Raw genomic sequence first — 12,814 nt, 5'->3', positions numbered from 1 at the left:
TAAAATACTTAGAAATGAAATAAATTCTTAGAAATATCAACATTTTCAGAAATCTTTTGTATGCAATCAAACAAGAGAAGATGTGCGTTCAGCAATTTTCTTCAATTTTGATCAAAGCTAACTACTCAAACTTGAATGAGACACAGAAAGGACTCAGACTGTTCAATCAGACTTCTTTCAAACATGGACAAAAAATTTAGGGCCTAAGAAGAAACAGCATTTTCTACTGCTGAAGAAATTTCTTCTATAGCAAGATTGGAAAGTGGTTTGAGAGCAGCCCTGAGGAGAAGGATTTGAGTGTCAGTTGATGAAAGGTTCAACACGAGCTGTTAATGTGCACTTGCAGCCCAGAAGGCCAACAATATCCTGGGTTGCATCAAGAAATGTGACCAGCGGGTGGAGGGAGGTGATTCTGCCCCTTTACTCTGCTCTCGTGTGACCCCACCAGATGCAGTTCTGAGGTCCCAGCACAAGAAGGACATCAAGCTGTTGGAGTGGCCACAGAAATGATCATAGGGTTGGAGCACCTTCACTACAAAGACAGACTGAGAGAGTTGGGGCTCTTCAGCCTGGAGGAGAGAGGGCTCTGGGGGGATATTATAGCAGCAGTCCAGTACCTGAAGGGAGCCTACAGGAAAGCTGGGGAGGGACTTTTTATAAGGGCAGGTAACAACAGGATAAGGGGAAATGGTTTTAAACTGGAAGAGGGTAGATTTAGACTAGATATTAGGAAGACACTCTTTTCTGTTAGGGTGGTGAGACACAGAACAGGTTGCTCAGAGAGGTTGTGAATGCCCCTCCCTGGAAGCATTCAAGGCCATGCTGGATGAGGCTCAGAGAAACCTGGTCTAGGTCCCCTGCTTATAGCACAGAGGTTGGAACTAGATGATCTTAGAAGTCCCATCCAACCCAACTCATTCTACGACTCTATGATTGGAATAGAAGTATTTATTGCAGCAAGATTTTATACCTGTAAACTTTAAATCACTTCTTAAATATTACAAAAATGGGGAAAAATTAATCAAGTTCATTAGGGCTTGATAAAGTCCTGAATGTACTCACAGTGCTCCTTTCGGGAAATTTCAGAAGAAATGACAGAACCAATTACATGGAAGTTTTTGAACCAACAGGCTAATTTGGAATGGTAGCAGATATCTACTTCAGCAAATCTAGGCTCTTATGAATTTTGCTTGGGGAAGAATGCTGAAAACATCATAAAAGAGGAAGCAATTTTGCTAGTGAGATATCACTACCCTGCAAAGATGATAACTAATTATTTCATTACATAAATAACAGAGATCTTAAATAATTCAAATGTATAAAAACACAGAATGTAGCTTGACTAGTGAAAGAACTTACTGAGAAAGAGCAGAAAGCAGATCATAATGCTTCATGGTTTCAGCCAACGTATCAATAGCAGATTCTAAAGTCAGAAGCAGTTCTATGACAAAACCCTGGGGAAAGCCACAGGTCATTATAAATTATGCAGTATGCAAAAGGGAAATCATATCACAACTATTGAGTAGCAATATAAAATCAGCATCAATAACTATATTATTCTCATGCTTCAGTTAGAAGATGACCTTGAAGAGAAAAGTCAAGCTGCTTACAGTTTTAAGATGGGGAAAAAAGTAAAATGACAAGCCTTTCAAGTCATTCCTAAAATTTCAAAAAAATTCATTCTGATTTACACTATTCTTAAGTATGGTCTCACCCTTGCTTACTTAGACTCTCATTTTGCAATATGAAAGCTTAGATGGAATTCTTTAGACATGACACCAAGTTGGATGTTTTTAACACTTCATCTGAGTTCTTAATAAGGAAACAAAATCATCTTTTATATGGCTGATCTCAGAAATCTTTTACCATGAAAGATACAGCATTTTTAAGGAACAGATGCATCAAACTCTTGTAAAGTTCACATTACATAGCAAATCTCATTTTAGTAGGTGAAAATTCAGAAAATGTAATGACCAAAACTGCTTTGATATATGAAGTATCTTTAAAAACAGAAGTAACAAAATCCAAAGCACTTTTAAATTTGGCCATCATTAAAATAATAGACAAGGTTGTCACATGGGCATATTCAGTTTTCTAATAAAACTAGGGGGGGAAAAAATCAAATACCTGAGCTTCTTCTCCTGCATCTCCAACAGTTTCTACTAATCTGGAGAGAACATCAGAAAGTGTAGATGCAGTAAGAGGCTGCTTCAGAGCCCTGAAGATCTGAAAGGATCTCCCGGCATAGTGTCGAGAGGAACATGAAAGAGCAGTTTGCAAAGCAACTTCACTGAGACAGTGTTCCAATTGAAATCCTCCTATAAAAGAAAATAAATACTTAGATATCACAGTGCTTCATTAAAGAATCCCACAAACATACCTGATTTTAATAAATAGTATAACCATTGAAGTCATCCTTAACTACAAAATATTCTCGTCTCCTACAATTTTCCTCAAGGAATACTCATTTGAAAGATCTTTCCAGGCATATGAACATGTGTTCCACAATACTTAACACTTGAGAAACTTCCTGGTAATAAAACACTTATGCTTTGAATGTCACGTCCGGAATAAACTAGTAAGATACTTATCTCATTCCTAGAATATTATATTTAAATCCGATTCAACAGAAGCATGAACTGAGATGTGTGATGCACAAGAAGAATCAGTATTTTTTAGAAGCAGGAAGCTATCATAAAGTCATTTTATGAAGCATCTGTAAACTTACTGGCACTGAAAAAAAATCATGCAGTTTGTGGACTTAAACATGCTATCACATTTTGACTGTTTTCTAGCTTACCTGAGCTAGACTGTTTAAATATAGATACCACATGCTTTAAAAATACAGTTAACTGTTCAGCACTCTTTATATTAGGGTTCTTAGCCGAAACATCTTCATGATTCCAAAGCGGCCCTCTTTTCCTAAAAATGTAAAAACAGAGCAAACATGAAATCACAGCCACTGTCACTAGTGTTAAATGTTATTTCTGCCTTACGTAACTCCAAAATAATTTACTGCCTATCACATAAATGAAGCCACTTAGAATTGCAGACACAAATCAAAAAACTTTGACAACAGCTTAATATCACTACAATAATAGACAGAGAAGTGAGAAACAAGGAAAAGCAATGCATCAATTCTAACTGAGCAGTGTAAATCTGCAGAGATGCTCTCCATTAGGTGATATTTAGTTACCCAACAAAAAGCCGGTTACAGCTCCCACCATTATACAACTGTTGCAACCATATTTTTTTTCTTCTCAGCAATAAACCACACTACTATAATTTCAAAGCTATGAAAATCTCATAACTTTTGATTAAGTAAACTGGATTTCAGACTTACACATCTTGAAAGCTTTATATATACTATCATACAAACTGAACAAGTGTTGCTTTTTTTTTTTGTTACGGGTGTTCTTTGTCACTTCTTCTTCTTCCCTCCCCACCCCCCAATTCCCATCTTTTTTCTGTAAGTCAATCCATAGCCTTTTCCCACAAATCTTGCAGCTTCCTAATCATTTTTCTGTATTTTTTCATCAGGATGGAAGAAACTATGTGGAAAGCAATGATAATGAACCTATGTAAAACATGGTAAAAGACTTTTAAACACTCAGGACAAGGAAATTCTTTCAAATAGTTGGAGATTTAGGGTTGTTTATAAACTGCACCACATAAGGGTTAAACTCAATATTCTTACATTTTTCTTAGCAAAAATGAAAATTAAAATCTTACCTTGAGGTAATGAATTCTATGAGAGTTTTTACTTTTTCATCCTGCTCTACTGAAATGTCAACCTCATTGAGGATGGTGGTGTGCATATGAGACATGGCAGCACTCGTATTTCCTAAACTGATGCTAGAAGAGGTAGAACTTGAACTAAGCCCTGAGTCAGTCATTGGGGAGGGCTGGTAATCAGGTATAAAATCATGAACACCTGTTGAAATAAAAAGGAGATCATTATGAGCTCAACTGTTCAATACTAAATAAATAAAAAGAAAAATTAGCGCTATAAAAATTAGTGAATAATGAGAATAATTTAATGGATGCAATAATTTCAAATAAAATCAAATAAACTTTCAAAGCCTTAGAATAAGTGGACCCTTAATAAAGAACAGTTAGATTCCTCCTTTTGAATCACTGGACGCTGTTTGATTTTTTTATTGGTAACACAGTAAAACAACAGCTCAACAGTCTCTGAAGAATCTCATCATAGAATAGAGAAAGTTGAGACAAGTGATCCAAACTACTTACATAACATGCAGATAATTTTTTTTTTTTTTTTTTTTGCTAAAAGTCAGTCCCACTGTAACTGACAGCACTTTAAATCAGCAAACACTAAGTTTTAACTAGTGAATCAATTCTAAGTAGAGCCTTTCTGGCTGCACAGCTTCTGAAGTAGTTAAACATAGTTGCTGCTCTCCATGAAAAGAATCATGAGGCCATGAAAGAGAACTGTACCATCTCCTCACATTATGTCTACAATGACAAGCTGCTAGGAGAAAGCAAACAGATAAAAGAAGACAGTCATGAATCTCTGACTGTAACAATTGTACATGAACTTGAAACCCACTGACAAACACAAAATAAATAAATAAATAAATAAATAATCAATCTACTGAGCTACAGGGCTGAGGCACTACCTGTTTCAAAGAAAAGTTCAAATCAACTTGCTTGATCTTGTACTAGGTATACATACATGTAAAGATCTTATTTTAATCCCCAGATGGAAATATTTGATACTGATCAAAGTGCAGTTCCCCTTAGATATTTTTGTTCAGTAACCATAGCATAACATTGTATCACATTTAGAAAGTTCTGCTCAAAACTGCAAAGATTAGGAACAGAATGGTTGCACAGGTGCATTAGTAAAGTTCTATGAATAGGTTTACATAAAACAATTCCTTGATTACACCCACTTTTTAATTCCTCATAACCGTGAATTATCAGATGCAGAAAACAGATGCATATTTTTGGTCAAAAACAAAACCACTTCTGATTTCAGGATGGAACTGAGACATTTTATAGCAACATGCTGCCACCTACTGAATTCATATGAATTACTCTTTTTTCTTCAGAAAATATGTTAGGCTCATACCTATTACATTCATGGTAACACAAAAAAAATATAATTTATTGCATAATTATGATGTGAAGTCAGAAATTCAAAGTTTTTATGCTCAAGTAAGAGATGCATTTTCCTGTTTGTTTGTTTGTTTTTTTAATTTTATTTTAGAAGCATCTTAAAAACTATGCTATTACAGATCCAAAGCATAGAATTTCCTGTTTTTTTCCATTATTAATTAATTGCTCAACTGAGCTCACAACTCTGACAATGGGGCACAAAGTGTGAATGTACTTTGTACATACAGTACTCATTTGGTCTCAAAATATTTTTCAGCCAGCTAGGCAGAGCTGAAATAAAACATAGTTTACTAGCAAGGGCTCTGAAAAACAGTAAAGTAAAAGAGATCTTGATAATGCCTAGCCCATGTCATTTTAACTAGTCTAAAGCATACCTGTAAAAGTATAATCTAAGTGTGTAGTTTGCTTGACAGTAAGCATCCTGGACTCATTGAACTCCCTGTTTCTGAGTAGGACAGAAGCAACAGATTGGACATTACTGCCAGATCCCATCACTATCAGCAGATGCAAAAGCAGTCGTTTACAATGCTCATAAACTTCAGGGTGACAATGGTCAAAACCTAACACAGATTTAAAAAATAAATAAAAAAAAAGTTTTATTAAATGCAGAGAGCGCAGTTAATTCAATTATTATAGTAGCAGTTCTTCATTGTTATATTTATCAGAAAGACACATTTTGAAATAAATAACTGCACACGATTACTGCTAAATACAGAAGCTATTTCTTCCATCCTTAGATGTTTTTTCAGTATTCAAATACAAAAACAAAGCACATAGTTTAACAAACATAAAGATATCCTCGCTTCTTACACAGCAGTCAGAAATTAATATGTTCTCTGTATGAAAATTACAACAAACAGAAAGAAAAAATAAGCAGAGTTTCACTTTATCTTCTACGTGAAGACAGAGGGAAAAGAGGTACAACAAATTGCTTTTGAACAATAGCAATTCCTCTTAATTATATTCATTTTAACCAAGTTGAAAGGTATTTATGTGAAATCTTTTTCAAAAGGAAAAGGAATGCCATTTTTATTTTTTGAAAGTAAGTTTTCAAATAGGCCATCACAGGTATATAAATAGTGCAGATTTTTAGCAATACAGCAGTCCTTTCCATGTTTCGTGTTAAAGCTGTGTCTGTAAACATTAACATATTAATAAAATGTAAATACAACGATAAACACTGATTTAAATGGAGAAAAGAACAGCTATGTACTTAGGAAGTATTTCTAGAAGAATGTTGGTACCTATAAAAATGGCATGAAGCAAAAGATGCAAATAACCTCCCCATTCCACCTTCACGCTGTGGTCAACTATCAAGTCAGTCAAGAGGATCACTGCTATGTTGCATCTAAAAACAAAAATAAATCTGTTAGCAGAACATAACATACAACGTTTATGTACAGATGCAAAGAGCTTAAAATGCTTCTGAATAGTATTCTCTCAAGTCTAGTTATAAACACCCACAAACTTGTGTTAAGGGAAATACGTACGCTCACAATGAAGATAAACTCCAGTTCCCCAAAATAAAAGGCTTAAAAATCTCAAACCACCAGATGTGTAAAATCACAGAAAATAATTGTACCATCTTTATCTATTATCTTTAAACCTGTTTAAATTCCTATATTTGTACAACACAAATTGAAAAGTAATGAATTGTCATCAGCAAGCATTTAACAACTGTCAAAACAATTACCTGTGCAGAGACATGCCCGGAGAAGTTGTTTCAGGCAAATAATCCACTAAGGGTGACCAGCAACCTCCATTGGGTGGAAAAGGGAGAGGCTCTCCTTGATTGTGCTCCATCACCTTCAACCGCCAGTTTGAATACAGAGGCATTGAATCGCCTAACACAACAGATGAAAAAACAAACCATAAAAATAAAAACAAATACCCTCAGTATGTGTAATTTTGTATTCTACAAATCTTCTAAAGATTGTTATACAATATAGAAATTGTCTGTTTCTGTTTTACAGTCTTCTAAATATTTTTAAATTCTTGACAAACTGAGGCCTATATGCAGTAGTTGAACACGGGCAATGATAATTTGGGTGAGTTTGGTACAAGAGCAGTCACAGTTAATAAGCCTCTCTTAAAGAAATGCCTCTGAAAGTAGATGGGAGTTTCAGAAAAGACTGACTTTTATCCTTGCACCTGCACCTCAGAAAGAAAAAGAACACAGATCAGAATAAATTAATTAATTAAAGCAAGCTTGAAAATTAGAGATACACTGCAAGATTTTTCTTCCCTGCTATACCTCGCTTTGATAAGGATTCTTAGAAAGTTCTGTATGTTCTTTTTTTAAACAGGTCCTGCTGCTGCTTAAAAGAATAATTTTATGTCTTTTTTTTCTTTTTTAACTTATTTTCTATCATTTTTTTCCTCATTCATTTAGTTTTCCACCTGCTAATCTCTCTTCTATTTCTTCAGTCTAACATTCTATCTCTTGTGCTGATGGGGCAAAGAAATGGAAAGAAACTGCTTCACTTGCAATGATGTTCACAACCCATTCTGGATTACAAGGTAAGGGAAGAAGGCATGTTAATCTCCCTTACACACAGTACTGCAATCAAATACGTGCAAGATCTCAACAGCAGAACAAAGACTGGGGAATGTAAAAAAAATAATAGGAATAATAAAAATATATATTATATTACATTAAATGTATATATTTAAAATAAGTTCATGCAAAAACCTCGTTATTTATCACTACTTCCTCATGTTCCAAATCCTTCAGCAAAAGCATTAATTTTTGAAAATTTTATTTTCTATACATAGAAATATTTATAAATTAAAATATTACTTTTTTCCTCTTCATATGATCCCCCAGAGCTGCTGCTGTAGCGAGATTCTAGTCTGTGGTGCTGACGGTTTAAGTTACTGTTCAACCCGCTGTAGATGTCTAGATGTGCATAACTGCAGGAATGAAGAGACATTAGTAATTGACATTCTGTTTTAAAAACCAATTAGGGTCTATGTATTTCAGTAAAACTGTTATGCAAAATGTTTCATCTTACAAGGACGATTATACAGAATGATATCAAATATCTCAGCTGTGTAAGACCTCCTGCAGCAATGCTACATAAGAATATTTGAGGAGGGAATCCAGTGCAAATCGATTTGATAAATCATTTCCATTAGCATTTAAAATATGAGCATGTGTTGCCATTACACGTTCTTCTCACTAATCATGAAATGATTCTTCGATCTTCATTAATCTGATAAACTAGAAGGAAGTCAGAGAAACTGAAGTGCTAAAAGCATAATTTCCAAGCTATTTTACATAGCCTCTATAACTCCTTCCTCCTCCCAAGCCCAAGATATACACAGTATATTGTATCCAAAAGCTTTTACTGTAGGAAGGTTTTAGATAACACTACAACAGATGCCAGAACTTTCACAGTTTCAAACCTGTCATTGTTACTTTAAAAGCTTCTTCAGCTCAAGCCTGAAAAGCAGCCAAATACTTGTCTGTCCCTGGTAGGACAAATTCTGAATGACACCTCAGATTTCATAATCTTCCATAATTTGTTTTAATTGAAGTATGAGTCATGTCTCTGTCAATATAGTTACCAATCTAATTATACTGATATCATCATGGAGAAGAAAATTGTTCAAATGGGAAATTACATTGCTATAATTAGAGAAATACAATTACTTTTGTATTTGCTGCAGAAATATTTCCAAGGCTTGGAAACAAGTCATCACAAAATAGCCTACATTACAGCTACCTTACTCTACAGTAATGGCCATTTTTATGTGCACACATTCTCTGATGCTAATCAAGGAATCCTTGCTCCTCTTTCACTGTAAGGTGAGCTAGCTCACATTTGACACACAATGAAAGCATGCCAACAGCAGCTTTGAGTTTGCATCCCAACTAATTCCACATCAGCTCTTTGCTTTCCACTACATTCACACCAGTGCTGCTATTTGGGAAGTTCCTCCAAAAGACGACTCTAAAGAATCTCAAAAATTAGGGAGGGAGGCATCCTCCTATTGCTACACACAGACCTTAACACATGTGTGTGGGAGAATAAACTATCAACATTTGGATATCACTGATTTCTTGTGAGCCAGGGAACCGATATCAGAATTTGCTACATTAATAAACTGGCTGTTTTGCTTTCAACATATTCATACACACATACAGTATAACTTCTCTTAGGTAAGCATATAAGTGATAAATAACTAATTCAGACACTTAGATATAGTAGTGCAAAGCCTAACCATTAATCCCAAATACTGTTCCAGTTTTTTTGCTTAAAATCAAATTGTACACACTTGCAGAACTTCAACATGTGTTTCCTGCAGCACAGACCTATCAAAGTCACTGAGATGCAAGTATTTATAGAAGCTACCAGGAATTCTTGTAATTTAATTATTAACTGATCTCTGAGGAGATACTTACTTCTCTTCAATGCTGTCTTTTATATGTTTACTGTCAGGGTTGCCATCTGTGGGAGCTACCATTGTATTGCTACTAGAGGTGGTACCTGTAAATTATGGACAAAGACACTGGTAATTGAATAAAAAAGCAAAGCAGACTTAAGCTATATACAACAACCCTTATTTACTCGTCCATTCCAAGACTCCTAAACAGGCACATGCTAGAGCAACAGGCACAAATACAAACCAAGCAGCAGTGATTACTTTCACATAGGAGAAAAAAAATTGTTGTGCAGCCTAGAAGATTCTGAACTGCTACAGTAATCTCACTAATTGGAAAAAACAAAACGAAAACAAATAATTCCAGGAATCTCTAAGTCTTCAGAGTAAATGAAGTAGAAAGGCTTGTTTTTGAAGCAGGATCTAGATATCTCCTTCTTTCTTTCCTTTATTCTATTCATCTGTAAAATGCAGTTGGACTTTGGTATGCAATTCATTCAAAACACAAACAGATTAGGGATTAAAACCTAACAGTGTTCAATGAAGCTTATATCAACCTCTTTTTAAGAGAAACTATCAAGCATCACACTTACCTGATCATAATTGCGAAAAAATGTTCACCTTCTTCTCCCTACTTTGTTACAATGAACACTTAAGTATAAGCGCTCCATAATATTTTAAATACACTTTAAACACTTTCATGAACAAGTACCAATGCAACCACCTTGTTATCCAGATAATCCCTAGGTGATAGGCCCAGGCTGCTTCAAAGCACTGACAGCTCTGCAGCAGAAAAGCTAAATCCCTGCTTAGAAACTCCCATCCAAGCCTTATGTTGCTCTCTTGGAAAGATGCTTCATCAAAAACATGATTTAAAATTGTATTTAAAGATGTAAACTGTCCCCATTGTTTAGCTGAACAGACATAAAAGTGATATGCTGAGGGTAAACAGCGCAAGATCTGAATGCAGACAAAGTCTAACATAAACATCAACACAATCCTGTTTCTTGTGAGTCTTTCAGATACTCTTTAATAAGAACTCTGGATAATCTAAAACCTGCCAATCTGCCTATCAAACAGAAATTCTATCATATTATAACTAAAAGAAATAGAACACTGTACTCCTATTAAATATTTACAGATGAACTCCAATATTTTAAGTGATTAATAGAAACATGTTTGTCACTATCAGCAATAATAGATGAAGTTCAATAAATTCTCACCTGAAGTGACAGAAGGAATTTTATAGCTGGAAGTAATGCGGTAATATGGTGGATTATCCATATGGGTGACTCCTGAACTGACAGGATCTGTAAGCTGAAGTTCACTCACCAGCTCTTCCAGTAGTTGCATTGTTTTGTCTCTACCCAAATAAACAATAACTTTCTTTACCTGCCATCAAATAAAAAAAGTATATGTACATAAAATAGTAATACACATAAATACAATTCTTGTCATAGTGATTTAGGGGGGAAAAAAAAAAAAAAAAAAAGATTTATCATCTCAACTCATTAGAACCACTATCTACCTATAGTGCCAGTGAGAATACCTGCAAATTATTCTAGTTCTAAAAGCAAACAAAAACACTTTCCACAGACAGAAACACCAGCAAGCGTCAGAAACATCACAAAAATTTATCTTAGTTCAATGACCATTGTTTAAGAAACAAAATAGCTTTTTCTAACAAAAGTTTTAGCAACATCTAAGATTAAGATTTGAACAATAATATTAAGAAATGATAACTAAAATGCTAAGTAATTTAGGATGTTTATCTCATGGAATTACTTTGTCTCCTGGTTCAAACTATATTGGAAAGATCTGGGGCTTCACTGCTAGATTTTCTGAATTGCAATGAAAACAAATGCCACCAATGAACTTAAAATGACCTTTGTAAGAACACAATACTATAAGTCCTATATATTCTCTGACACACGCATACATAAAAAAATACATACTTATCACAGATACCTCTTTCTTTCTTTCTTTACTTCATATCTACTTTTTAGGGCTGTTAGCAAAACCAATTGCAATTCTGATGAAAATAATAGTTACGGAGCCACCTTATTTCTTCCTAAAGAACAGAAACTATCTGTGGCTGCTGATTTGCATATTATGATGGAAAGAAATTGATCAGTGCATATATGGAATGAAATCAATCTAAAATTAGCAATCAATCTCCAAGTTTCTTTTTTTTTAATACAAAGGAACAAAAACACAAAAACAGGTGTTCAATAAATCTTTTCCTTTTTAAAAAATTTACTTACTAAATAATGTCTATGGTCCATGTAGGAAACCCTGAATTTTGGCAGCTCATAACTGATAGATGGCTTTCTTTCAGACTTATCACCGAGTAAATTGCAGTAAGTTACTGCGACTTTCATAAACAGAAAACTACCAGCATCAGAGAAATTATTTTCTCAAAATCTTTTGTTTCATATTACAAATACTTGAATCATTCATCTTCAGTGGCAGGCTTCTTTAATTTCAAAAGTTCTACAGGCTTTCACCATACCATATATTTATTACACTAAAAAGCATTCCTTGCCTCTTGTCACTGAAATAGCAAAACGTTTCCTTTGCCAGGGACAGCTAGTGTCCATTTAATCCTATAAGCCTATTTCTAGAATTAGTATACTAATCACAGAAAGGTTGAAGTTGGCAAGGGACCTCTGGAGGTCCTGCTGCTCAAAAAGAGTCACTCAGAGCAGGCTGCCCAGGAGCATGGTCCAGACAGCTTATAGGCATCTCCAAGATTCCACTGCCTCTGTGGGCAACCTGTGCCAATGCTCAGTCTTTACCTGCAAAGCACTGATGCTGAAAGGGAACTCCCTGTTTTTCAGTTTGTGCCCTCTCCCTCACCCTGGCACTGGGCACAACCAAAGAGAGTCTGGCTCTTTGCTTTGTACCCTCCTTTCAGGTTTATGTACACTTTGCACTTTATTTATTCACAGTGTACACTGGTCATAAAACATGGAGTGATACTATTACACTGCAGTACCCATATCAGGGTACCCATATGATACCTATATCAGAAGTACTACCTCATATTTTTTGCTTGGTGATCTTTACTGCTAGAGTTTATTTCTAAAACACCAGTGACAATAAGGAGACTCATACAATGTACTTACATAAGGCAAAAGGCTGGGTTCACTGTTCACTCCACAGATACTGATCAGGAAGTGCAAAATTATTTTCAGATTCTTCGGCCAGCTGTCTGCCAAAGTAGTCCAGACATTTTCAATCTCAGACCAAGCCACTTCATCACCGTACTGGAAAACAAAGTAAA

General features: G+C 35.0%; 1 protein-coding gene across 11 annotated transcripts in view; it reads right to left on the bottom strand.

The window, feature by feature from the left end:
* The window catches only part of FRYL (FRY like transcription coactivator), a 158,008-nt gene that overhangs the window by 35,110 nt on the left and 110,084 nt on the right, over positions 1–12,814 (bottom strand). For all 11 annotated transcript variants that reach the window (XM_090139463.1, XM_090139464.1, XM_090139461.1 and 8 more), the window contains 11 exons: positions 12,657–12,797; positions 10,752–10,920; positions 9,551–9,635; positions 7,943–8,055; positions 6,836–6,986; positions 6,387–6,490; positions 5,517–5,702; positions 3,733–3,934; positions 2,801–2,922; positions 2,128–2,318; positions 1,360–1,454 (listed from right to left, as the gene is read on the bottom strand). In XM_090139463.1, the coding sequence (XP_089995589.1) occupies positions 1,360–1,454; positions 2,128–2,318; positions 2,801–2,922; positions 3,733–3,934; positions 5,517–5,702; positions 6,387–6,490; positions 6,836–6,986; positions 7,943–8,055; positions 9,551–9,635; positions 10,752–10,920; positions 12,657–12,797 (1,559 nt within the window). The remainder of the gene's footprint in view (positions 1–1,359; positions 1,455–2,127; positions 2,319–2,800; positions 2,923–3,732; positions 3,935–5,516; positions 5,703–6,386; positions 6,491–6,835; positions 6,987–7,942; positions 8,056–9,550; positions 9,636–10,751; positions 10,921–12,656; positions 12,798–12,814) is intronic.

Source organism: Phasianus colchicus, chromosome 4 (genome assembly GCF_987193195.1).
Source record: "Phasianus colchicus chromosome 4, bPhaCol1.hap1.1, whole genome shotgun sequence".
NCBI lineage: Eukaryota > Metazoa > Chordata > Aves > Galliformes > Phasianidae > Phasianus > Phasianus colchicus.
Note: the sequence above shows the minus strand (reverse complement) of the source record. Positions and strands in the feature narration are given on the sequence as shown.